Source organism: Falco punctatus (assembly GCF_963210335.1).
Source record: "Falco punctatus genome assembly, chromosome: 3".
In the NCBI taxonomy this organism is placed as follows: Eukaryota; Metazoa; Chordata; class Aves; order Falconiformes; family Falconidae; genus Falco; species Falco punctatus.
In genome coordinates this window covers 51467933-51495316 of record NC_137582.1, presented here as the reverse complement: position 1 = coordinate 51495316, position 27384 = coordinate 51467933, and the positions used below count along the sequence as shown (strand labels likewise).

At 41.1% G+C, this 27384-nt stretch overlaps 1 protein-coding gene across 19 annotated transcripts in view; it reads left to right on the top strand.

Annotated features, from left to right (window-relative positions):
* DTNA (dystrobrevin alpha) overlaps positions 1-27161 on the top strand; it is a 233872-nt gene extending 206711 nt beyond the window's left edge. For 11 of the 19 annotated variants that reach the window (XM_080381485.1, XM_080381490.1, XM_080381476.1 and 8 more), the window contains 7 exons: positions 3002-3098; positions 4602-4622; positions 8657-8816; positions 11665-11754; positions 12265-12433; positions 13186-13318; positions 23615-27161. In XM_080381485.1, the coding sequence (XP_080237611.1) occupies positions 3002-3098; positions 4602-4622; positions 8657-8816; positions 11665-11754; positions 12265-12433; positions 13186-13318; positions 23615-23770 (826 nt within the window). In that variant the 3' untranslated portion in view covers positions 23771-27161. Of the gene's footprint in view, positions 1-3001; positions 3099-4601; positions 4623-8656; positions 8817-11664; positions 11755-12264; positions 12434-13185; positions 13319-16595; positions 16643-23614 lie in introns of all 19 variants that reach the window. The other 8 variants (XM_080381486.1, XM_080381492.1, XM_080381482.1 and 5 more) reach the window with 3 other exon arrangements.
* The last annotated feature ends 223 nt before the right edge of the window (positions 27162-27384 follow it).

The window sequence follows — 27384 nt, the reverse complement described above, 5'->3', positions numbered from 1 at the left end:
TTGGAATAGGTCCCTACAGCCCTGTCCAAATGCCATTAATTATATGGGGAAAAAAGTTCTGTCAGAACAAATGCTTCTACAAAGACTTCTCATTTTTGCTAAAGTAAATACAGAGCCACATGAAAATGCAGCCAAATTTAGACATTAATTTTTGGAAATTTCCCCCATGTGTTGAACTCCAAGGAGAGGTCAGTTCCCTTCACCCTGCGAAACCAGGCTGTGGAACGAACCTCCTTGTCACGTGGAAAGTCAGAAGTAGCTGAAGATTTAGAGGATCATTTCTCAATTATCCCACCCAGCTAAAAACATCGACATGGATGTGTCCACATGTTAATTAGGATGCTCTGCGTGGATTTACTAATTGCCATGTATCTCACATTGAAGAGGTACAATTGTCGTTGGGCCAGATCCTTAGGCTCCCTGCAAGCCCTGAAGTTCCTGTTTGGTTTTATGAGATCCAGACAGAGAATCCAATAAGAACTGTTTAAAACACTTCACATGAATAGAGAATAGAGTGTAAACACTTTCTTTCTAGTTAATCAATGCTAGATTTTTTCCCCACCCCCACAGAGCCATTCTCTTATGAGGAGACTAAAGAACGTTTTTGGCCACTTAGCTGCTTCTCACACAAGTAACATTTTAGTGGTCTGATTCATAACCAAAGGAAGTTACTGTAAGAAATTGTGCTAAATTTGTTCTTTACAAATACTGTATAGTTTTATTATTGAGTTTTCCACACGAAAATATTTTTCTGTTTCACAAATAATTACATTTGCTTTCCAATCTGAAGACAAATTAGCTTCTTCATTTCTATGAGTGACTTTACTGTGTAATTACTTCTAGATACCTACAGGCTAGTAACATTCTGTGAGACATATGAAACTGTGATGAAAATTTGTACTCTACATAAAATACACCAGTAATGTAACTCCTGTGCATCAAGCCTGAAGTCTGTTCTAAGCAGGTTTAGGAGATCAGCTTTCTAAGTAGTTGACAAATAAAATTCATTATCCTTAAAAAAAAAATCATATCGGACAGTGTTAGCTAACCGACTACTTAATTTTTCCCTCTTTCTGGTTCTGCTACACATACTAAAAGCATAATATCCTTATTTGAATTTCCTGACATGGGATGTCCCTAGGGCAGCGATGCTGAGTTCCTCAATTACGATACCTTTTCTGATTTAATTCAGATTCTGTCAGAGTCAGAAAATAACTTTTAATCTGTGGGTCTGTACTGCTTTGCATACCTTCTAAAATGTTCACCATTTGAAAGGCAAAAGATTGGCTTTGATTTACTTTGGAATTTCAACACTTCCTAGATACTTAAGATGTCACAAGGCCGTTCTTGTAATGTGTAAAACAGCAGGACTCGGAGCAGCAGCACTGATTTACATCTGTTACCCCACAGATTTTGGGGGCTTGAATCGATTAGGGCAAATTAGTTCATATAATATTAAAAAGTGCTGGAATCTGTAACAATGTTGTGGCAACTTGTCCCAGCATCTTTTACTAGCTGCTGTAGTGTTGCAGACTTGCTGAAAGGTGGTTCCGAACACAGCATTCCTTTCCAGTGCTGTCTTGGAGACAGGCTGGAGAGCCCATTACTTCCAGGAACTTGCTCTGGAGTACAGCAGGAGAAAAAAGTCAGAGGAGCCGTCTGTACATTGCATGCTGCTTAGATCTCTCTCCCCGCAGAAAGAATCTAAAATCCAGCAGAGGTCTGTGCTAGGACCTGCCACTTTGAATTACATGGATAGTGTATCTTATTTTTATAAGCGGTTTCTTAAACTCAATTGCCTTTGCTTTGTACAGTTCATAGCATTTCCAACCATTACATGCCTGGAAAAGAAAAGCCAGCACAGGCAGTTTTTAGCAGAGAATAGATTAATCCTCCAGAAGAGTAAATACAACCTGGCAGCGTTACTGTATGATCCCATTACACAGGTGAGAGCGAGCACACATGAGAAATCCTGTAGAAGTCAGTGTTGCTTATATCGGTAACCGCTCTCTTACAGAAAAGGCTCAAAATAAGGGTTTCATATTTCTCTAAATCAGGAAATGTACTTAGTCTTGTTGGCTCTGACGCTTTTCCATTTAGGAGGAAATTGTCATATGTTGTAGGTAGTACAAGGCTAACAACATAGTGGTTTTATGTTATCTGCAACACAGTAGTGAATAAAACATACCTAATATGTATATTTTTCAGCAGTAATGTTGTTAATTGCATCATAGCTTCCAGGAGGCAACAATTTTATTTTGTGTTTATGCAGGGACTTCTTACACAATTTAGTGATCGAACATGTGCAAGTGCTGAACCCCCACCCCGTGCAGTGGAGCTGTGCAGAAGCAAAGCTGTTCCCATTTATGTGGGCACAAGCTGGCTGTCACACTTGGAGTGGCTCGGTCTCCACACTGTCACAGGACCAGCACTGGACTCCGAGTTCCAAGAGCTATTTTCAAGCAGTTATATCTCCACTACATGATGGTCTTACTCTCGCTTTCAGAAAAAAAAATAGAAACAAAAGCAGATTGCTGTGGTTTTCTGGCTGAATTTCTGAACTCTCTTAGCTTCTGTCACATCTCGCTGTGTTTAGTGCCCCTGCTGTAATTTCCTGGCCTGCAGGGCACGGCTTTAATTTCTCCTGACAGCTAGTGAGCTTATTGACTAGAGAGATCTGAAGACAAAGATTACCAGGTATCCCCAAAAGGGAATATAACACAAATTTGTTTGAACCTCTTTTGTTCTTTCGAGAACAGTGTGTGTTAGTGTCTGTCTTTTTCCTAATCACTGTATTCAGTCCCATGAATATTCTCAGGTTGAGGGAACTCCCTAGCTTTCATCTAGCGCCATTTCTAAGCACTATACTGAATTCATGCGGTGTGTTTGCTTTCCTGCGGTCTATAGGCATATACCTCATAGTTGGGCTGGGGAAACAATGCAGCTAAAAGCTCCTGACGGTGTGAGGGGTCAGCTCTGATCGGATCTGCTTGTTTCCCAGACAGCGGAAGGATGAGCTGGAACAGAGGATGTCAGCTCTCCAGGAAAGCCGGCGGGAGCTTATGGTTCAGTTAGAAGGCCTCATGAAACTGCTGAAGGTAAGGAGCTCCACCTGATACTACCAAGGAGAACAGGCAGAGTGAAACAAAAGAGTAGAGGGAGGAGATATGACCACAGAATTCTGCAGAACTTGACTATTTCCACCCATAAAATCTGGCTTTCTTCCCTTCCCTTTTTATTTTTTGCCTTGGTCTTTCAGTTCAGGGGTTTCAGATGATGCTCAGATGATGTTGTTCCTGTAGTAACACTGCATCATCAGTGTCATCTACTGCTAAGTAGATGGAACATCAGAGACAAGCTCTAAACTATCGAAGAATTAATACAATCCTTTAAATAATACTGCAGCATGTTGCGTTACAGTCCTGTTTTTGTTCTTTTGTAGAAGGATTCAGCAGCATCTCTGGTTTTCAGGGTAGCAATCTCTGGATCAGCCATTTGGCAATGTCCAAACACAAAATATTTTGTGGTCCAGTTTCAGGTGGTTTTAGGGTTTCCTCTGTTGAGGACATCAAATAATAATAATAAAAAAGAGTGAGAAAAGAAACAAAGCAACACATAAAATGAGTTAACTAATAACCGAGAAAAGCAACTCAGCACCATACACTATTACCTACTCCAGCTGAAAGTATAGAATTACTTTTGCTAGTTCCTTTAACTTTGCCCATTCAGTTGTTAGTTCTGTCAGACATGCCATTTGACAAGCAGATCTAACTCTCTGATCTCAGAGATGCCTCCCCACCAACACTTGGTCATTTTCATAAAAACAGAAGCAAACCCTTGTTAAACAGATGAAATGCCTCAAGAAAGGATCTCAGTTAAAAATGAAGGTATCAGAAAGCATGTGCATTTTTAAGACAGACTAGGGTAAGATGGAAAATGTGGGGTTTTTTTGCAAAGTCCAGCCCTATTTTACCTGTTGTGCCTCAGGACAGATGATGTCAGAAATTCACATTGGAAGAAAGTGCTCTGAATAACGTAAAAGTCCGTTTTATTGCTGGCCATGCCAGATAAAATGAGTGCATTGAAATTTAGAGCAGCTTAGGTTGAATATGGCTCTGATAAGAGCAGAAAGAATTTCAATGAAATACATTTAGCAACATGTATTTGCATCAAAGGATGAGTTTGACCCCTTATGTCATTTGCATCTCCTCAGTCACAGCCTTCTGCAGCTACAGTGCTGGAACTGGTGGCACCTGAGCCGCAGAGCCCACCAAGTAGCCAACAGATTTTGGGGAGCTGGAAGTAGACAGGGTACTTTTCTCTCTACCTATAAAATGTTGCAGTGCTACAACTAGCAGTCAGGTCAGCCTGCTATTGCACTGCCTGGACAAAGAGAATTTGGGGTAGGAAATGGTAGTAGCTTTCTGCACACTTTGCGCTATTCTGGTGTTTCAAAGCGTGCAGAGGTGGGACTGTAACCTGGTCACATACCTTCAACTATCTCAACAGTACCTTTAACCCTGCACTCCAAATTTGGCTTTATTTTCTGTTCTTCACTTACATCCTAGCTAATCTCATGTGCTGATCCTCTTTTTCTTTAGGAAGAAGAATTGAAACAGGTAGTAAGTTACCTCCTTATTGTAGGCCTCACTAATTCCTAAATGTGTTTGTGTTCCTGTGATTTACTTCCTTTGCTTGAAACGTGTGCATGTTCTTTTGACCAAAATTAATATTTTGCAATTCTTTCACACATTATTTTCAAGTATCTTGGAGTAATTTTCACAATTAAAACATCTTAGCCCTCTAGAAAGCAAGTCATGGCTAGAAGGAGTCTCGATCTTTTTTTCAGTCCTCTAAATAAAAACACCTAAGATATGGAAATCACCACCCAAATGTAGTGAAACCAACCTAGAATATGCATTTAAGAACACTTCTACTATAGATAACATTTTGAAAATGTAATGAGAATTCTGGAACTAAGAGAAACGTTTAAATTAGACCAGAGCAATGAGTTTGAAATCCCACTTTATCCAGAAGAAGTCAGGGCATTGTGTGCACATCTTTTAAAGTTGGCACTAATGCTAACAGTCTTGTGAGTCTTCAGGAAAATAACACGGTTTCTGAACAGCGTCTGCAACCTAGATCAAAAAGGGCAAGTGTTTGTATTACTAGTGGTAAATTTTAGAAGATTTAATTGGTTTGATGCTTTTTAGTATTGAAATAGATCTTAGACTAAAAAAAAGCACTTTCCAGACAGCAGTCTGATTTATGAGTCCAATAAAAATGTCTCATTTCAACAAAACACGCTGCCTCTTGCTTTCATCAGCAGAAGTACAGTCACAAGTCTGATGTGTTCTGTCTATGGTAGAGCATATGGAGTCTGTAGGTAGTCCTCACTTTCATAAAACTAACATTGTGCCTAATCTTTGTAAAGCATCAGTCTGTCACATACAAAAAAATAAATCTGACCAAACATTGCCTCCATGTAAGGGCTGTCCTTTTTGATTCTGCAGTATTAAAAGATCTTCCATTCGCAAAAGAGGAAGTTTCTGATGTGACGAGAGTTTCCCTATCATATAAAATGTTCACTGGACAGTATAAGTCAAAGCACATTTTCAGGCTGTTAGGAGATGTGATTTTTTTCTTCCAAGAGTAATAACCTCACTGAATACCAGGTGGTGACACTAAGGAATTACTCTTACAATTTCTATTAAACAATCCCCATTACACTATGCCATTTCATGATCTGTTGAGAGAAACAGGATTAAATTAATTTCTGGAGGAATTCAACTGGAATGAGCAGCCTGGCAATTTATCTAATGCGTATGAACTTCATCTTTCTCGGCTGCCCTTCCTTGAGAAAGGATAATGAGTTCTTCACGTCTGTGTCACTTGAGGCGGCGAGATGGGCTTTCCCCGTGTGTCATCCCAGCTCAGTTCCAGCAGGGGGAGCAATGCGCTTGAAGTGCCTGTAAAGCCAGTTTCGTTTCAAGCATTCTCTCCTAAGCATGTGTGACACTTGACAGTGGGAAATCTTTTCCTGCCTAGCAAGGGTTAACTTAAAATCCCTAGCAGGTTGGTTGGGCATGGTGAACTAAATAAAACACATAGAAGTTTTCCTAAAAGGCACCAGAACATTGATAGCTGCAACCAAGTGCGACATAAAAGCTGAAGCCATGTGCCTAGCTGTGGTAGCTCCTGTCTCAGCACACCTTGGTCCTCAGCTGGGAGGCTGCCGAGGTCTGGGAGCAATTCGGTGCTCTGTGTCTTTGCTGAGATTACTGAAAAGTCACTGCTGATGATCATAGCAGGTTTCAGGCCGTTGTCTCTAGCCTGTGAAAACCACGTTTCTCCTGATAACCCCTAACCAGGAATCCAATCCTAATAGCACTCCATTCCCACAAACCTGGGCTGAGGTGGATCTTGATGAATAAAATAGAATGCAAGTTTTCACCTCTCTGATATCAGGCATTCCCTAATACCCTCCCGTTTCAACTTGCTGTTCATCAGTTCTGTCTGGTACTGCCCAAATAGTGTAAAGAGAGAGTTTTTTACTGGGCAGGGGACTCCAAATGTTTCATCTCCCTGTGCTTCCCAAACCGTTCGTTCCAACACTGAAAGCTACAGATAAGAAAGTACTGTTTATCAGAAACACAAGATCTCGGTCATAGCTGCAAAGCAGGCGCAAGGGTGAGCGCTGGTGTGCAGCAGCTTTTACATTTCTCTGGTGGGAAAATTCCAGTGAAGAAGTACTGGCAGGCATCTGTTATTTATAGTATAATAAAATGCGTATTCTCAAGTTTATTCCTTGAATGTGACTTGACTGTAGGAAGCAAATTTTGTCCATTTTTTTCCCCATCTTCTCTGAAAGTTCCCACTGTTGTTGGTGTTCCCCAGAACTGAGATCAAAGGCAGAGAGGAGCTGAGGAAAAAGGGCAAGCGAAAGAGGGAGCTGGGAACCAGAAACCCTTTTGGAAATTTCTTTCACAGAGGATAAAATGTGCCCCATGAAAGGAGATAGCTGGAGATCCCAGATCCCCTGCCTGATGTGCAGGGGGTGCAAACTCCAGGGACTCTGAAACATCTCCAGGTTGCTCTGTGCCCTGCCTCTGGAGGACTAGAGATCTGCATTTTTGCTGGAGTGGGTACAGACAATTCCAGAAACAGGAGAGCATCTGGCCTTTATATATTCAACTTCCCTTTCATCCATCATTTAAATGTTCTAAAACCGATCATTAAAGAAATTATAAGTATTAAATGCTCAGTTCTCCTATCAGTAATGTGCCTCATAAACCTAATATGCCCTTGATGTCTCTCTGGTGATAATGTCTCTTAGAAAGGGGTGATAGGAGAAAAGAACAAATAGCTTAGTATTCTGATACATTATTTATGGTCCAGGGCAGGAATTTATAAAATTCTCAAGGGCAACGCTGCATTCCTCCTGCAATGGGCAGCTGTTGTCTTTTTTACAACATATTTGCCAAACTCTATCAGGGCTGCAGTGGCACCCACTACAGAAGTCAAAATAAATGCCGCGGGAAGAATTAAGAAATCCTCCTGAATTCTCAAAATAAAGCCAGGGTGAGGGAAACACCAGCCCTCAGGTTACTTTCTGCTGTAAACAGCCAGGGGTATGTGTTGCAGTTCCTCTTTAACAGCACTCCAGCCATCTGCATCCTTGGCATCTATGAAACACAGGTTTTCAGTCAAAAGCCATGTGCAGTTTGGTGTGGGCCCTAGCATTTGTTTTTCCTTAGGTGGATGCATGTTCCCAGGGGTTTTGAAACAGTGGATGAAAAGGACACTGTGTCTCTTGGTACCAGTCACCCAGCTGCGTTTGTAAAAATTGCTGTTTTGTAAAGTCTGCTTGAATTTCAGCTAAATGATACTAACTGTGAGGTGCCAACAGCATGACATTTTATATGTCTAGTGTTAAAACGTTTTCACTTCCAGCAGCTGAACCCAGAGCAGGAATTTATATTGCCCTATCCCCACAGTGTTTTGGGAGTGCCTGAGTATATCCTGTAGAGCGAACAATTTAATAGTGTATGATTTAATAGCGCCTTAAAATAGTTCTCTAGCTTCGAATAAAAAGGAGAAAGCTGTATTATTTAGTGTCAATGTCAGACTTTATGTGACTGAGAGGTTGCATGTACTGTGAACTCCTGCAGGGAGGCAGAGGGCAGGGCTGTGCTCAGCTCTCACAGCAGCTCTCTGATGAAAGGGGCTGTTTCGGTCCCTTGCCCAGGCTGAAAGCCATGTCAGTGCCAGCATCTTTCCCCTTTTCACACCCTGAGTGGGTTGTGTTTTATCACACACGTATGCGAACGGGGGGAGTGAGAGAGCGAAGAGGGCAGAGAGAAGGACTGTACTTTGGTGTTTATTAACTTGGATTTTTTTTTTAATGTAGCTGCCTGACATTTTCCCATGCTTAAAGGAAGTCAGACTTTGACTCATATTTTCCTACTTACTATTTTTCTACACGGAAGTGTTGCTGTCTGCTAACAACTGACTTCAGTATATTTCTTTTAGCAAAATTAACATTACCCAACTGATCTACGAACAGCATGGTGCCTTTAAGCTGAGGGATGGGTGGCAAGGACAGCAGGCAGGAGTCTTGCGGAGACCTGTTTAACCCCTTGTGATTGTTTTTCAGACCCAAGGGGCAGGCTCCCCACGTTCCTCACCCAGCCACACTATCAGTCGACCGATTCCAATGCCCATCAGGTCTGCCTCTGCCTGCTCCACCCCAACCCACGCACCTCAGGATTCTCTGACCGGAGTGGGTGGAGATGTGCAGGAAGCCTTTGCACAAAGTAAGTCTCATTAACAGCTGGTCTGAGGTACTCAGAGACTGTTTGAAGAATCGTTATTTCTCATGGTTAACGACTAAATGAACTTCTGAGTTGCATGCAATGAAACAAAATGAAAAAAATCCCCAGCTCTGCAACAACTGTGTTTTGCCATTGAGAATCAACTTTGTCAGCCATCAGCCTTTGCCGTCAAAGGGAGCAGGTAAGCAGAAACTGGACAGTGATGGCAGTTAATGGATTTTGTGGTGGTAAGAGGGAATTTTGATGCAGAATGGTCAGACCAGTTACCAGTGCTCTGTTAACCAGGAGAAGAACTGCTATTGACTTCAGCAAGGCATTGTCAGTGTGTTTGGTTTTAAATAAAGACTTTGCTAGGAATAGATGATACAATCATAGAATTACTTCAGGTGGAAAGGGCTCTTGTAAGTCCCCGTGTCCTCATGCTCCAAGAAAGAGGGCTTTAAAGTGAGATCAGACTGCTCGGGACCTGAACCAGTTGAGTTCTGGATAGGTCCTAGCACACGTTTTCCACACCCTCTGTTCCACTCTTTGGCCATGCTCACTGTGTAAATTTTTTGTCCTTGTATGTGAACAAGGAACATCCCCCTTGATGCAACCTGTGACTGTTGTCCCTTGTCTTTTTGCTTTGGGCCTTTGAGAAGGCTCCAGCTAGACTGGACAGGAATGGAGTCTGGAAGTCTAGGTGAACCCTTCCTTTGCATCTCCAGAAAACTGCCGCAGGCTGCACCATGTTTCTCACTCCTCTTTCCACTCTTTTGTCAAGTAACAATAAATTTTAAACTATTTTGAATTTCTAAGGCCACAGATTAAATTATTATGTTGAATACCAAAGAAAGTAATTAGTTTATGTCATCTAAATGAAGAAATATTCCTTTTTTTTTTCTGATCTGCTCTCTCCTAAAATATTTACATCACTGAAGTTCTTCTGTTTGAATAAAATCCCTGTTTCCCTAGTGTAAATCAAATGTAAGTGGAGCTCTGGAGTCCCTCAGCTACAGTGGAAGTGTGTTTGTTCCCAGGAGCCCATTCCAGCCATCTCATGCACCCTTCCCCTTGATTTTTATGGGAATTGTGTCTGTCTGTGTATCTTAAGACAAGGTTGAAAATGCAATCAAAAACTTTGTACTAAACTTTTTACTAAAGTGCTAGTCAATTCACGTGTTGAACATAGGCATAATTCCTGATCCCAGCATAACAGGTTGCTGGATATCTCATTTTCTGTGTCAAAAGAAACAGGCGAGATATATTTTTCTTCTTTCTGCTGTGAAGAAAATCAAGACAGGCAAAAATGTGGACCACTAACCCCTATGCTGTTACAGGGCTGTTTCTTCCAGAGCTAAGAGTAAGAGAAATAATGTAGTGGCCACAATAAAATATCCATAAATAATACTAAGGCCGCCTCAGGCAAATGCTTTTTAAGTACATAAATGTGTTTTGTTCAAAATAAAAAGTAATATAAAATGGTAAGCGATCACATTTAAAAAACTGTTGCGTTTGATAAATACCTAGCTTTATGTCATTATTTACCATATTCTCTAGGTGGGAAGGTCAGACCCAAAGAATTTCAAGCCAGCTATTCTGACACATCCTGACATACAGCTTTGTGAGGGAGGGAGCGGGCTGAGATTTTACGGCTCCATTCTGTGCTGTGCCAGCAGAGATCTGCCAATATATATGTAATGCAGACAAGCCACGGTTAAAGCATGGTTTCTCTTGTTTGTTTTTTTTCTCTTTCATAGTGTTTGCAATAGTTCAGGGAATCAAAATCAAGAAGTCTTTAGAGAGGGAGTGGCTGTCTGAGCATTGTGTGTGTATGTGCGTAAGAGAGATGTTAACTACATTCCAGTAACCCTTTGCTAATAGATATATTTTAAAAAAACGCTTTAGGATTTGGGGAACTTTTTAAAATGTGTTGGTTTACATTCAGTCACTTGTAAAGAATCTACAGCAGTAAAATCTTGCCAGTTTCTGTGAATAATCCAGTTTGGAAGATTAGAGATTCTGTGGGATATATTGATTATTCAGCTACAATAGGATCTGTGTTTGGGATTTGGGGAAGTTAAGGATGCGTTTACCCACAGCCTGCTCCTAGGGAAGGAGTATTTCATGCAGCTCACAAGAATCTTTCATGATTGATGGTTAAGGGAATATTGCCAGGTTCAGCAGGGAAGCACTTGATCTAAAGCACTTGATCTAAAGATCCTTTATTAGAAAGAGTTTAAAAGCAGCCTGGGGCTGTTTAGAGAGGCAGTAGTGCTTCCTTTATTAAAGAGAGAGAGAGAAAGAGAGTAAATTGTGGAATATACAGGAAAGTCCTTGAGCTACAGGAGAGGCTGAGAGGGAGCAGAGAAGAAAAATCCCTATCAGTCTTGATGAGCTCAAGTATGTTTCTTCAACATTTGCCATAATTATCTGGCAAATACCTGGCAGTAATGGTGTCATTAAGCAGAGCTGTGGGAACTTAGAGAAAACACTTCATTTCTTCCCTCCTCCCCCACAGACATTGTAAATGAGTTCACGCTGGATTTAATCTTCCAGGCTTGGTCTGCTGGTGTCACCACACAAATGCAAGCTTGATGGCAATGAATAATCTCCACCTATCTGGCATTGTGATTAAATGAAGCATGAGGGTAGGCTTCTGCTCTTGCATACAGCACAAGTAAATGAGGCCATTCTGCAGAAAACTCTTCTGCACGTGTCCATCGTAAGGACTTTGATACCCTGAATTATCACAATGGCAGCTTTCAACAGGGTTAAAACTGCTTTCAATAGGAAAACATATGTCTTGTAAAGAATAGTAACACTGTGCTTTGTCTGTCTCTTGCTTCAGGTGCAAGACGAAACTTGAGAAATGATTTGCTGGTGGCAGCAGATTCAATCACCAACACCATGTCTTCTTTAGTAAAAGAATTGAATTCTGGTGAGTGAGGCTGGTGAGAGTGGATAGTCACCACGCTGACATTTCACATGTATTTGAAAAAATGGGAGGTAAGAAAATATAAACCAACAAAGAACCAGTGTAACGCATCTTCAAAGCTTTTTATGCTTTTAGAAAAATATACCTAAACAACGCTTCAGGAATACAGCAGTTCTGAAAGCCACAAACGTAGAGGTGTGGCATTGGATTTTGCTCTTTAGAAATTTCAGTCACTATAGAACATGTAAGACCTCTTATAAAATGCAGTCTGTGGTATCCTCATAAAAACATCCTACCTAGTAACTGAGATAAGCAAAAGCTTCACTATTGTGCCCCTCACCACAGGAAGAAAACTATTAGCTCTGCAGGTATATGTAGAATAACATACTATTACTCACTATGAGGAAGGTGGCATTCTAAGTCAGAAAGGTTGAGGAAGGCTTAGAGAAATAGGCAAGTATACTTAGTCTTGTGAAAGTCAAATGGAACCATGTGTCACCTTTTGCTTCACAGAAGTGGGGAGCGAGACAGAAAGCAACGTGGATTCTGAATTTGGACGGACTCATTTTGATGACCTTGTTCCGTCCCCAACATCCGAGAAGGCTTTCCTCGCGCAGATCCATGCCCGGAAGCCTGGGTACATCCACAGCGCTGCCGCCACCGGCTCCATCCGCAGTGACATGTGGGTACCTGCTCGATTCGCCTTCTTAATCTCATTCTGTTTCTGTTGAAAACAATATGCAGCATGTAATATTTTCTCTGCCTCTCAGCTATTTGATTACCAAAAAAAATGCCTAGATCCAAGTGAGGACAGCTTCACAGCTGGACGGTAGTGAGCTCTGTAAACGATAAAGGCCAGAACTTAGGGTGCCCTCAGGAGTGAGCTGTCTCGCATGCGGTCCGGTACACTCGGGCAGTGTGGAGGCTGTGGGACAGCTGTGCTCCCCAGTATGCCCTGTCGAGTAGGACTGTACTCACTGCTTATCCAGATTGAGGGGCCTGTTGGAGCCCACTGGAAAAAAACACTTTTTAAATGGAAAAGACAGAATGCTTTTTATTGACCAACTCAATTGACCAACAAACCAATTTATTTTAGAGGCAGAATCTTACTAGAAGGACAATAGGCATCTTTCCAGTTATTTTTAGTTTAAACCTCTTTGTAGCATATTATTGAGAACTGTTTGTTACTCATTTCTGTAGGGCTGTACCCCCAAAATGCCTTCAGCAGAATATGCCCTTTGGTCTACTTCTTCAATACCAAGACTACTGGAGAGGGGAAGTAGCAGAAGTGTTTTCCACTGCCAGGAAAATACTAACTAATGGAGCATGTGCTTGGACTAAAAGTATCCCGTTCTCCTCATAGCTTACGATAAAGTTTTATTGACTCTGAATGTCATTCATCTCAGGAGGCTATTTTTTTATAATTGTTTTTAGGGTTACAGAAGATGCAGACCCCTATGTCAGAGCAGAAGATGAAAATTATGAGAATGACTCTGTCCGCCAGCTGGAGAACGAGCTGAAAATGGAGGAGTACCTGAAGCAGAAGCTGCAGGATGAGGCATACCAGGTGGGAGGACACCAGCTGCCCATATATCTCCATAAGTGAGAAACAATGCACCATAGCTGCCCAGTGCCCTTGTTGGCCTGTCCTGGGCCCTGAGGCATGATCTCTTCTCAGTTACTAGAGCAGCCACATTCCAAAACGTGCTGTGGTTCTCTTGCACAGGCTGGCATGCACCTGCCCTTTGTGCATGTCCAGGAAGACCACACTGCCTGGGGCACACACCAGTGGTCCTTAAGCTCACCAGAGCATCAGTGGGACAGAATTGCCTCTGAGCTTGTTCTCTGCCAGTGCCTACCAAGTCACTTCGACCTCATTCCCCTGTGCCATAGAGGACTGCTGGTGGTATCAAGCTTGAGTTCTTGCTATATTTAGATTTTTTTTCTCCAGTAGTGAAAACCATTCATAATGGTTTCTCCAGTGTGAACTGAAGCTCAGGTGCACTCTGTGTATTATTGTCATTGTCAGAATCTGAAAGGAGAGGAAAAGGTCTGAAATGAATTGTATTCCAGAGGACAAAGTATTCAGCAAGCATCTAGTATAGAGAAGCCTGGGGATTTGTCATTAAACACCCCTGAGGAAGTTTTCAAAGGGCAAGTTTAAGAGTCTTAAGTAAAGCAAATTTGCCAGAGCGAGCTAGAATTCTGTAGATACTCTGTCCTGTGCATAATGGTCTCCATTTCTAGCTGGTGTAATGCACTGGTTTTTAAGTTATTCTGACTTGGATCATCCTAATACAAAATTCATTACTTCCTGTATTGTTGGTAGTAGTATCAGTAGGAGGGTACACCCAGTTCAGTTATTTGGGAGCAGAGCTGAAGTAAGTAAAAATAACTATTTTTCCACATGGCAATCAATTAAAACTCAGAACTCACCACTACAGAGCATAACAGAGACCAAAAGTATAAATGAGCTAAAAAAAAGGATTAAGCAGGTACCGGGAGATCAGGTGCATGGAAATGAGGTTCAAAAGCACCTTTGGGGCAGGAATTCTTTAAACTGCTGACTGCTGGGAGCTAACAAAATCTAGCCTTTTTATCTGGTAGTTTTTCGGTAGTGTCCACTGCCAGTCACTTCAGAGACAAGAATCTGGGACTGACAGGCTCATGACAGGCTAATGAAGAATGGCTGCTGTTTTGGTCTTCTTTTCTCTCCAGTTGCTATGATAACTTCGCATTGTAAAAGTTCATTGACTCGTATCAAAGTTGCAGGTAGTTTTGAGGTTGATGTGAGCATCTTGTTGTTGTTGTTTACCTAGGTCCGTTACATGCCTGCGGTAGCCTGACAAAAGTAATTTCATGTCTTTAACGACATGATGACAGGAGCAGAATTGTTACAGACTATCCTACTAAGGCAACAGTGGGTGACATGGGGGTTTTTGTCACAATTTTTTATCCAAAATAGGAAATGGCAAAAATGGGAGCCTTTACACTTCTGAACAGGATAAGCAGCTACTGCTGATGTAATGGAAAATAATTGTCAGTTATAAAGAAGGAGTACCTCAATGGTGACAGCTGTCAAGCATCAAATAATAAATGTTATTATTACTGGTAAAAATTGCATTTTCTTCAGAAAGAACGATAGACCAATTTGACTGTACTTTTGATTACAGTATGGAAATGCAATATATGGCAACAGTGTTACGTGAATGTCACAAGTTACAGTGGGATTTTATACATGCACAAAATTGAGTGTGCACTGCAAAATAAGGGCATTCACTGTGCAGTAGAAATTATACATGGTGGTCAATGGAACTGGGTGTTACTCTTGCTTCAGTCAAAAAGGGCATTTCTGCTGCCCTCCAACAACATTACCGGAAGAAAGGGAGGAAATCTTCTCCCTATCGATGTCAGAATAAAACTTCTTTCACATTCAGGTCAGCCAAGACTACACCCAGATGAACTTTATTCCCCATGGTTTTACAAGATTTGTTTCCACTTGAAGTGGGGGTGGGGGGCAAGGGGGACACAATGACAAGACACAACAGAGAAAAAAGAAGGCTTTTTTCTTTCAAAAATGTATTCACTGAGGGAACAGAAAGTCCTCTTTCCAGACAAGCTGTGTTTAATAGCATTTTTCCAAAAGAAATTTATTTATGTACTTCACTGTCCGTGAGATCGTCGGTTCCTCTCAGGCAATGATTTGACAGTAGTGACTTGTAAGTAGAAGCTATTTGTAGTTGATGACCACAGACCCAAAGCATGCAACACACAAGAAGTCCTTCTCAGCGTGGCTGATGCACTTTCTATTAGGGAACAAATTTAAAAGGAAGCAAGAAAAGTTATTAATTTAGGAGGGACCACTAGGATAATTAGGAGTTGGTTGGATAGTGTCATGTATTGATCCTGAAACATGTGCTTTGGCTTTGGCTTGTTCTCTGCACAATGCAGTTAATTTGTAGCATTTTGCTTTTCTGTTCTATTCCTTTTTCCTACTAGTATCACTGAGTACTCTAAAAATAAACACACAACTTTCTACTTGCAAAACCAAAGGAAAATTGGGGAAGTTCTGTTGAAGGTATCCTACTGAACAGTGGCAGGTCAACTATTCTCATTTTGCATCAAACCACTGGAATTTATTACAGACTATTTTACAATTTGTGCTCACATGAACACTGCATTCATCTGGATAGCCAAAAAAGCTGGTGGCTGTAGCTATCGTAAAATGCAATTGTCAGCTGAAAAAATCTGCCAGGATGAACTCCTACTAAGGTTACAAACTGATAACCTCAGTAACAATATGGTAGCCATTTTTATGTTATTAAATGTCTTGCTTTGTGTAAAAGCAGCACAGTTAAAAAACATGTAGATGTAGTGTAGCATGGAAGATTGTTGGTCAAAACCCACTCTTGTTATTTCGTGTCACCATGTCTCCAAGTAAGATTCTCATGCTAAACTCTAAATTGGTATTAATTTATGAGCAGAAAACCCAGTAAGCACAAGGAAATCTGGGACAGAGAAACTCAAAGGAGGCTTCTTTCTCTCTCTTTTTTGGAAGCATGTTGTAAATAACAAGTATTGGTACCAGAAAACAACACATTTAATGCACTAGTGTATATGCTAACAGTGCTTACCCTCCCACATCTGCTACCCGCTGTGTTCTTGTTACAGTCTTTTGCTGGATGTGTTGTGCAAGACATTTTTCATTGGGTTTATTTTCTGGGTCCATAATTGTTCCCTTTATTTCTACGCTTGTGCATGGCTTTCTTCAGAATAATACACTGCCTGGCTGCTCACTGGCTTAATTTGTCATCTTCTTGTTTTCTATCCTTTGTTGTCTGCAGGTCAGTTTGCAAAGTTGAGTGCAATATCCTTCTCTCTCTCCTCTCAAGTAAGTATCACTACAATTTAGAAGAATGTTTGGAATTAATCCTCGTAATGTGTATTTCAGTTGCAGTGCACCTTGTGCTGCCTGAATGTATGTGACAAGGCTCTTTCTTTCTTCTTTTAACCTGTGTTAGGATGCCTAGGAATCTCTAAATCATTTTGGACTTTTTGAAATGTGGTCCTAGTCCTGAGGATTCCTGCTAAGCCACCACCCTTGTTATCTTCTTCCTTTGTTGACCCTAAGAGTAAGAACATGGGCTTTTTGTCCCTGAGGACGATGACAAATACATTACCCAGTACAGAGAAACTTTATCCAGAAGATAAGGAACCAAATTACATTTCAGGAAGCCTGAGCTCAATTCCTTAGAATGCTTTCATCTTCCTAGGATAACTGAAATAAATCATTTCTGATGACACGAAAACATCTAGTCTGGTGTGTGAAACAGGAGTTAGGCAAACATTAAAGAAAGCAATCCACCAGCTGCTTAACCACAGAGGTGTCTTCAGATGTGTTGTAGAAGTTTAAAATGCCCCAATCCAAAGTGTAGCATACTCAGCTACTAGCTAGAGTCTGGCAATTCAGAGATACAGCAAGAAGGTCTATAAATACCCTGCTGGCCCATAATCAGGTCATGTTCCTCACACATGCCAACCTCACAGTTGCAGCACCGAGTTTAATGCCAAGTTCAGCAATTGTGTTTTTCTTCAGGAGCACAGACAAAGGCTATTTTTATGAAGTAGCCTGTTATTCTGAACATTTGCCCAGGAAATTGGAGACTACACATTTCCTTCTTGCATCATCTGAAGCTATGGGCTCTACATTTCTGACTTCCGGGGGGGGTACGGTGCCCTGCTGTGAAGATGGCAGTGAGACAATGCTGTCCATCCTACAGTGGCACTGACCCATGGGGTAACAGGGCCAGAACGGGAGGAGAAACCAGGTTAGGGGTCAGGCTGGTCACAAACTGAGTCTCTTCCTCAAAGCCAGAACTAAAGGCAACCAAAGGTCAATTATCAAATGGGCACTTCAAGCTGGGAGCGGGGTCATGTTCAGATAAGCAAAACCAGTGACCTAGCCTGCACCACCTTTAGCAGGAATTTGTGTTGCTAGATTTTATGCCGTGTTTTATGCTAGAATTCCTTATTTATGTGGCAACGTTAATGGTAAAATTTGATCCTGGTTCAAGGTATTTGCAACTTCTGATGACAGTAGAATTTGGATGTTAACATGTGGACCTTGTGTAAGCAGCTGCCAGTCTTCAGTGTTAAAAGCTGTTAGGTATTTCTGAAGCATCTGTCTCGGTGTCTCTGGCAGCTAAAGCAGAATAAATGGATGTGAAAAGCAAATAAACGGCGATACACAGAGTACTATAAACACCAAATAACTGCTCATAAAAATTCTTCTAACATTGGCCCTCAGGTTACGTTCATTTTCCCGGTAGCCTTGTTAAAAACATGAGCCTTGTAGAGTTTCCTAAACATTGACAACCAGAAAAACAAATTTTCTTCTTTTATTTTGTTGCAGTTGTCAGTTACAGATCAGGTCACATTAGAAGGAAAATAGATCTTTCAACAACAATGTATGTGTGTGTAACTACCTATCTAGTGGAAATGTTAAAGTTAATTACAATCATGAATAACTATGACTTTAGAGCAGGGGTCCTCAAACTACGGCCCGCGGGCCGCATACGGCCCCCCAGGGCCCTCAATCCGGCCCCTGGTATTTACAGACCCCCCCGCCGGGGGTTGGGGGGGAACCAAGCAGCCGCAGATGACTGCCTGCCACTGCATCCGCGTGCCAGCCCCCTGGTTAAAAAGTGTGAGGACCCCTGGTATAGAGGGTAGTAGCATTCAGAGAAACCATTTGCAATATTAAGTGGAAAAAAATCCTTTTCATTAGAATTATAAATCTCAGGCAATCCCATTTAAAGTTTCCTTTTTTGTTAAGAAGCAGTGTTAACATAGTGTGATGTGGGGAAAAGCATACTCCTGTAGCTTTCTTAAAAATGTGTGTCCTTGTCTCAAGTTAGCAGAGATCTGAGACTGAGCTACTCTCTCTTCTCCTGTATACTTCTGAAACTTTTTGAAACCATGTCAAGAAGAAACTTTTTAAAGCACTGTGCTCTGGTTAATTCCATAGCAAAACTGCTTTTGGCTCCCAGGGGAGCCCTTCAGCCAGCACCAAAGACTGAAATGTTCCCACCAGTTGTAAAAGCCTGGCCCTGCAGAAATTACCAACAAAAACTGGTGAACTTGGTGCTTCACCTACGCCCACAAGAAGAAACTCTGTATTATAGTACGTTGTGATAAATACATCTACTCAGATAAGCGTGGCTTAGTCTTCTCAAGATTCACTCTCTTGTGAATATGGAAGACTACATATCTTGTGTAATTTATTTGGTGCTAATATTTCATAGCACTGGAAAAATACATCCAAAATAGTTCATACCAGTCACAATGTCTGAAGTGCTTTTGCTGTTTATGTTGGGTTCTTGCTTGAAGCTTAGCGACTGCATTTACTTCTAAGACAGTATTATTCAATCAGTGGTGATGCAAATAAAGTCAGTATGGCCCTAGATGGCCATATGAGGTTGAAAGCCAACATACTTTCTTACCTCAACAGTATTACATTTGTGCTTATTTAAAAAACAGGTGGGAAAAATGAGATCAGTTTATTGTAGTTTCAAATGAGTGATACTGCTGCTGATGGCCAGCCACAGTGTTTTGTTCTTTTCCTCGTTCATCAGTCACGGACAAGTGGTGTTGGTGTCATTTGATTAAGGCTTTTTTGCATTCTATTTGCATTTGCATTTTTAAAAGTGCTATGTACAAAATCTCTAGAATTGATTTGGAAATAACATGTAGCATAACAATTTCCCAAGACAGCGAATGATGCCAGTAATATATAAAACATAATTTAATCATGTTTTCAGTTTACTTTTTATGTTAAATGTACTTTAACACCACTTGTTTTATTTTTAATAGAGTAACAGAGTGAATTTGAGCTTGTTTTCAGCAGGCTCTAGGCAGATCTTGCAATTAAGGGAACATGCAAGTTTGACATTATTTTGCCTCTATGCTCCTGATAGCGGGTTTTTTTTGCCAAGGATGGCAAATGGGAGCAGAAAGCCTCCATCTCTGGAAGTGGTTAAAAAGTTGTCATTTTCAATTAAGAGCCATCTACTTGTGCAGTGGACATGTTCCCACAAGACCTACAATTTCCTAGATTTTCTAAAGCAATGGTTTCTTATTGCTGGCATGGCAACGTTTTAGTTGGTCATGTCCAGTTCATTTAGATGCATTATTATAACAGAAAAGGAGGTGTGAAACGCTAGTAAAATCAGACCTGAAGCATGCACTGAGAGGGAGTACAGGGAGGAGTCTTTATCAGAGGTTTTGTCCTCTGTTTTAACTGTGATCACATTTTCCGTATCTTGACAAAAGCATGTACTAATTTCAGTTGAAGACTCCATTCCATTCCCACTCCAAGCCCTTTCACTCACTTGAAACCTTGTCACATAAATTGTTGTGAGGTCTGGGGCTTTGGGTGGCTATGGGTGACATTTTCCATTGCAAAACTGACTGAATGCTTTGCATTGAAACAGGTGGAATTTTTTCAAACACAAAAACTCCATATCCCCTCAATTTATTTATATGAATGCATTGTTAACAAAATATTATTTATTCAATATGACTGGTTTTTTCAGGACAAAAGTCTTATTCAACACGTTTATGTTTTTCTCATCTTTTCTCTTTTTCTCCAAACTCAGTTTTCATGTTTACCAGCAGAGATTAGGAATATTGCCAAAATGTCAGGTGATAAAACCCATGGGCCAAGTGGTCAGTCCAGTCCACCTGGTGTGCCACTGCGAGAAAGACTGTTGGCTAAGCTGACAGGCACAGACAATTCGTCTCAGTGCTGTGCAAATACAACTGCCCTGCATATCTCTTTTTTTTTTTTTTTTTCTGGGAAGGAAATAAAAGATTTTACAGCTAGTGTGTGTTGCACTGGCCACTGACATTTTCAGCCCTTTGCAATATGGACCTGGCCATTTACTCTTGGGGAAAGACGGGACACAGGATCTGTAGCCCAGGGTCCAAGTCAGATTACTGTCCTACTGTCCCACAGTTGAGGAATGTGTGGGTTTCAGATTTGCTGCACCCGCTGCCTGAGGTCACTTTTCCAAGCTGTGCCCTGGCCTCTGTTTGGCTGTAGGTCCCCAAACACCACGAGGCAGAGCTGACTGGCTGCATTTAAAGTTCATGCACTGCATGTTCATGTTCGTGTTCCTTGCATGAGCTTCATGCCAGGAGCTCAGGAGATCACAGAGGTGTAGGTGCATTGGTTGACTGGACCTTCAGGAGGCCATTTGGTCCAGTCTCCCACCTGACGCAGGTCTGGCTCCAAGACAAGACCGTGTCAGCCATGGCTTTCTCTAGAAAAGAATTTTAAACCTCCACAGATGGAAATTTCAACACCTTTCTGGGCATCCCCCCCCGCCCCGTGCAGTGCCACCCTCCTCATGGTTTTTATTTTTTCCTGATGTCCAACCTGAACCTCCTAAACTGTGATCTGTCCTTTTTGTGTGTTTCAACCCTGCCAAGAAGATTTTTAGCTTGGTTATCCTTGTAACTCCCCTCAAACAGCTGCTGACATCCTCCCTCACCACCTCTGCCCCAGCCTCTGTAAGCCCAGGTTCTGTAGCCTCTTCCTCCCATGTCAGTGATGCAGAGGTGAAGAAGCAGGATACAGGCACTGGATGAGCTGCTTACATATATAAGTCATACTCTGCTAGCACAACCAAATGATTCAGCATCTCTTTTGGGGTTTTCCTGAACAAATACATAAAAAACAGCATTACATGGACCATTCCATTTGAAAATAACAGCAGGCTGACAGCACAGTAATTTTCAAAAATATCTGCTACATTCACTCAGCCATATTTTGGTTTTCCTCTTTATTTTTCTGCTTAAGTAGGCATAAAAAAAGCTGTACAAGAACTGTGACCAAGTTGACAGGGAAGAAGTATCTTTAGTTCTGTGAATTTAATTCTAAAATTACACAAGTGATAGGCATGGTTTTTGAAAACCACTGAATGATAAGGAACAGAAAGGGACCTGTGGACTAAGTTACAAAAAAAGCTAAGAAACAGATTTATAACATGATAAATCATATGAGTCTTAACTTGGAATTAATTCTGGCATTTCCAAAACACTGCAATGAATTTAGAACTCTGAGGTTCATTAGTACTCATTATCTCCTGTATGAAAATCTCTCTATCCCAATGCTGGCTGTGGAGCAGAGATAAGCCTTGAGAGAATTTAGAATAACCCTCTCCACACTCCACCAAAAAGAAGTAATCTACCCAGAAAATTTGAAGCAAACCCAAATACTTGGCAGTACTATCAATGCATCTTAATGCATCCAGTGTTTCACAAGCCACTCTTAACTTTACTGTCCCAGTTTACAACGATACCATCAAGAAATACGAGATGAACTTATATTTACATAACCCTGAAACTGATTCAATAAAAATCAGTCTCAGGCAGCTGAGAACTGACCTCTTCCATGCCTTTCATTTGTACTTTTTAGCTGAATCACAAAGAGCAAAATGTGCCTTTACTAAGATACCCAGATGAGTTTGTGTACTTGAGCAGTACAGATACACATCTGATTTTTAAAAAATCCTCATTGAAGATGTACCTTGGAATTTTTTTATGAACACCTCATTAGACTTGGCGGTGCAGTTTACCTTTCAATTTATCAACAAAATGTTAATGCTAAGTCTTCTGTAACTGCTTGAGACAAGGAGATACTAAATTAAGATCATACCATTTGGCATGCTTAGGTATTAAGGAATTTGGTGGAAGTGTTTGTGCTTGAATATTTAATACAATCAAATGGTGTCAAGGAAAGAAGCAAGCTAAACTACCTGACCTTTCTTCACTCATAAGCTTTAATTTAACTCTTTGTTGCTGATGTAATTTGCATTTCATCTCTCACCTTATAGACCAGCTTCTTGCCTGAAATCAGTAGAAAAGAATTCATGTCATTAATAAGTTTGGTCTTTTGTGCTGTTGTTATTATTATATCTCATGCAATGAGAATTAGTTTTCTGTCTGAGGTAGGTCAAAAGAAGAAAGGTGAGCTCCTTTAACTTTGAAGGGGTCAAGCATGTAAACAGTGCCTTCATGATAAACATGCCGAAAGCAGAAGTTTGCGGTATTACCTGACTGTAGATCCTGACGTACTTCTGAGAAATAGCAGCAGTCGTCTACCAAGCATTTTCCATTACCAGCTAAAACTTTTATGCCTCCAATATAGGAATTTAAGATACTTACTGATGCTTCAGGATTCAGGGGAGCACCAAGAAGAAACTGGTGTACCAGCAGATTAGGGTGCTCATGAGCTATAGCACCCAGAATCATGCTTTTAAGTAATCACATTTCTTTTTAGACACAGTAAAACATACTCAGGCATGTAAGCCGAGGGTGAGGCATTTACATGTGAGGCGAGGCTCATGGTGGTGAGTGACTCTTAACTGAGTGGCTGAACGCTGTGCACAAAGGGAATAATCCATGGGTTTGCGACCAGTAATGTATTTATAGAGCACCCTGGAAGGGTAAAATGGAAGGGAAGATGGCAACATCCGCAAATCTGTGTCAGTGCAGACTGAGTTACACCTGGGTTCCCCAGCAGAGCAGGCAACAGTTTTCTTCCCCACAGCGAGAAGATTTTCCAACTTCCCACGTGCCCTGTAAGTTTCTGTTTACAGCTCCACTACCTGTGGCTCATCTGGGTAGAATGGCTTTTCCACTTCTGTAACTTTTTCAGGAATCACTGCAGGAACTGGCCAGCTCCTCCTTTTTATTCTCAATGAAGCAGCAGGCAAAGGCTTTACTTGCTCCTGCCTGTGTGGGTGCAGCATCTTAAACCAGCACGCTTTATAAACCTTCCCTAAACATTTCTCAACAGGCAAGCTGTAGTCAGACAGACAACGAAAGCTACGTAAGAACTGATGATGAGGAGAGCTGCTTTCAGACAGATGATGAAGAAAACTCAGCTGCCAACTTCACGGAAGAGTGGAACCAAGAGGTGCAGCGTCTCTTGACAAAAAAATCACATAACTAAGTTCTGAGGACTGTAGCACAGTACTTTTGTTCTAAGAGTTGTAGTTTGTAGATGTGTGTTTTTGACAAGACTTTTGTTTAAAGCTAACTTATATTAGCTACATCTTCTGTAACATGGCTCATTACCAGTGAAGAAAACAGACTGACATATGTACTGCTGTTACAAGTATGGCGGTATTAATAACTCACGTAAACCCTTTGCACATGATATTGAACCTGTTCAGTTTACAATAATACTGTTTATAGATAGGAATTTGATTTCTGAATACTTTGAGATTTTAGTAGATCGGTTTACTATACACTGTACATTTTTTCCACAGAAGAAATAAAAAGCTACAATTATGCATTTAACACTGAATGATTATACTCCTGAGTGTATATATCTAGTAGCCCAAAAAACAAAGTACCAGACTATATTTGCAATTTGTTTGCAAGTCTTTAATTTAAGACTTATACAAAAATGTACTAAAATAATAATAATAATAATATAATTAATAATAGTAATTTAAAACTTCTCTAATTTAGGGCTAATGTGTAACTTAGGAATGTTTCTTTCAAAATAATCTAACAAATCAGCCATAGAAGTTAGTGTAAATATTTTTTTTCCAAATAGATATCATATACAAAAGGTGACATTCAAATGATATAGAATCTAGTTTTTAAATCAGCACAGATCTTCTTAAAACTGTGAACTATGTTTTGAAATACTCGTTGCTAAAGCTGTTTATAAACCACAGGTGCCATAAGATCCCTGAACTGACTGATGTTACGTATAATCCTCCATGGTATTGTTTCATTGATGTTTTAGCTTTAGTAAGCATGTGTTAAACAAACCGGCTCTTTCCATCTCTCTGCCCCTCCTTCTCCCCCCCCTCTGTTATGTTATTTTCGAGGCCTTCAGCTTTAAATGTACAGGCTTAAAAGTGCGCTTGCAACTGTTTTCTTTTTATTTCCAAATGTGTATTGCCTTAGCCAGCCACCAGATGTTCTGCATGCACTCTTGGAAATGTGTAGTGAGACTTTCAGAGCTGGATGGAGAAATAGCTATCAGTGAAAAGCACAAGAAAAGCAGTAGATTATTTTTTGAAAGGACAGGCATACAGTTACAGAATTGGAGTTTTGTCCAGTTTAGTATTTTTCAAGTATAAAGGCATTTCAGGAGAAAGGGAACTTACCTGGCCATTTTGGATTAGGCAATGGGACTGCTAGCTAAAAAGTGTTTGCTCTGCTGTGACTACAAACCTACAGACACTCCTGAGCAGGGACTGACACAAACTGGCTATAATGTCCTCCCCACAGCATATTTGCTTGGAAATACAGACTACACCCGTATGGCACATAGCACTGCCATGCAGAGACATGAGAGCCAGGCCAGGATCAGCTAGACCAGGAGCCAGGCAGTGACACGGTGCGGTGTTACATGCTGGCCACACAGCCCTACGTGTCACTGAGTGCAGTGTGACCTGCAGTGTGTCACTGCAGCTCAGGGTGACCTCTGTGCTAATGTAATTTTACTGCCCTAATACAATATTAGGCTTCCAGTATCTGGCTGACCTGAAGTGACACTGTCTAACAGCCCTGAAAACAGTATTGTTTCATACAGATATTTCACACCAGCACAGTTTGCCTACAGCAAGTGATGAGATACCCATCTAAAGCAGGTTAACGTGGTTTGGCTGTCCTTGCTTTCATGGTGACACGGATGTGCGCTGCTGTATTTACGTGAGATTGCTATGTAGCTCAACCCAGTAAGTCCACTTGTTTGCATGCACACTATAGGCTCGTGGCTGTTTCCCTGGGCACTATCTGTTAGGGAATGAGTATCTGTATGAAAAAGCTGCTTCCATCTTTCACTTTCATGTTGTTTTATTGCATATGCAGGTCTCTTGTCTACATCTCCTTGCATATCTGGGCTTGGTCTCAGACATCCAAGTGCATACTAAGACATCCAGGTATCTCCATGTAAGCTTTTCATTTTTGCAATCACTGGTCTTTGCTCCTGGGGTATGTGCCATCCTGGCAAGGCAGGCACCATATCCTCCAATGCCCCTTCCTCCAACCTCCTCTCAGGAATGGGTGAGCCTCCACTAGTGCCTAGCACTCCACATTTAAAGCTACTCTGGTGAAGCTGTAGACATTGCTGTCAGCTCAGGATTCCGGGCAAACATTTCCTGAATAGAGAGAAAACAAGCTAGAACACAGCTACATGCAGTGGCTGACTAATTCAACCCATGTCAAGTTTAACTGTACCCAGACTAATAGATCCCTCCCATCATCTCAATGTCTGTGTGCTTGTTATCACTATGCTTAAAATAGATGCAATAGAATAAATCCATTGCAAGGGCTTCTGGCTAGGAGTAAGGAAAAAAGTTGACGGATCAAGCGCCTTTCATTCAGACTGGTGTCAACAAGGTGATCCCCAGTGGAGCGCTGGGTCCCTTAAGCCTTGGAGCTCTGAGATGAAGCACCTCTTGCTTGGCTCTCCAAATATCTATTTTAAGCATTTTCCAACTGTTAAGCTGGCTGCGTTTTTGCCCAGCTGGTCTTTGTCTGCTTGTTGAATATTATTTTGGTTGTGGTTTGCGGTCATTAAAACAGAGTTACAGAAGAGGTCCCTGGCGGGGGCCTTTTCTTAACTACCAATGGCCCACCACAACAGTCAAAACTCCGGGTGGTTTTACTGTCACTGGGGGGAAACCAGTGGTTTGGAATCAGGAGACAGGGATGTGAAGATGTATAGGGTCCTTGAATGTCCAAAGCGAAGGTGGAGAATGGGTTGTCTGTAAGTAGTAATGTTAACTAAACTGCATAAAAAGGTGTGTGGCCTTTGTTGTGATATAATATGTATTTTCTTATATGCATGAGCCAAATTGTTGCATCATAATTTATCATAAGTGTGTCCACCTTTACTTTCAGTCATCTTCTCCCATCCTTATTGGTTCTCAGCAATTACTGTAGATAGACCTTGTAAATATTGCAACCGCAGGTTGCTGTAATCACGTTGGTTCAATTCAGCAGACGGAGCTGTGAACAACAAGCACTCCACTGTGTCCTGAAGACAAAAGGGCATTTTTACCTTTGAACCAAAAAGAAAAGAAAAAGTATGAAGAGTTACATCTTGAGGCTACTAAACTGTAAGACATTTTTAAAACTACTGTACTTGACACCACTTGAGACAGACACAGAGACACTAAAGATGTCACAATATTCATTGGTATTGTAACAGAACTGCTATTGTATGGGTTTTTTGTATTGCTGTTAAGTATTGTTTTGTGTGTGTGTGTTGGAACCTACTGGGGACATGTTATATTTTGAAGTGATTAAACTATTTAATTGTGTGTCTATATTTTGGAATGGAATTATTTCTTCATTAAAAAGATTTTTAAAAGTAATTATGTTTGTGGCTTTTTTTGGTTTTGGAAGTCCTGTTCCATAGAGCGCAAGCAGTGGATGTTTTCAGTAGGGAAGCAAAATGTGTCCCCGTGGTGCAGCAAGCAGTCTTTGCTTCACCCACACTGTCTCCACTTCTGTGTGAAGTTCCACCACTTTCCCCAGCACTGTGAGCATGGCACTGAGCAGCACCTGCTTTTGGTGGCCCAGGCAGTTTCTTCTTTC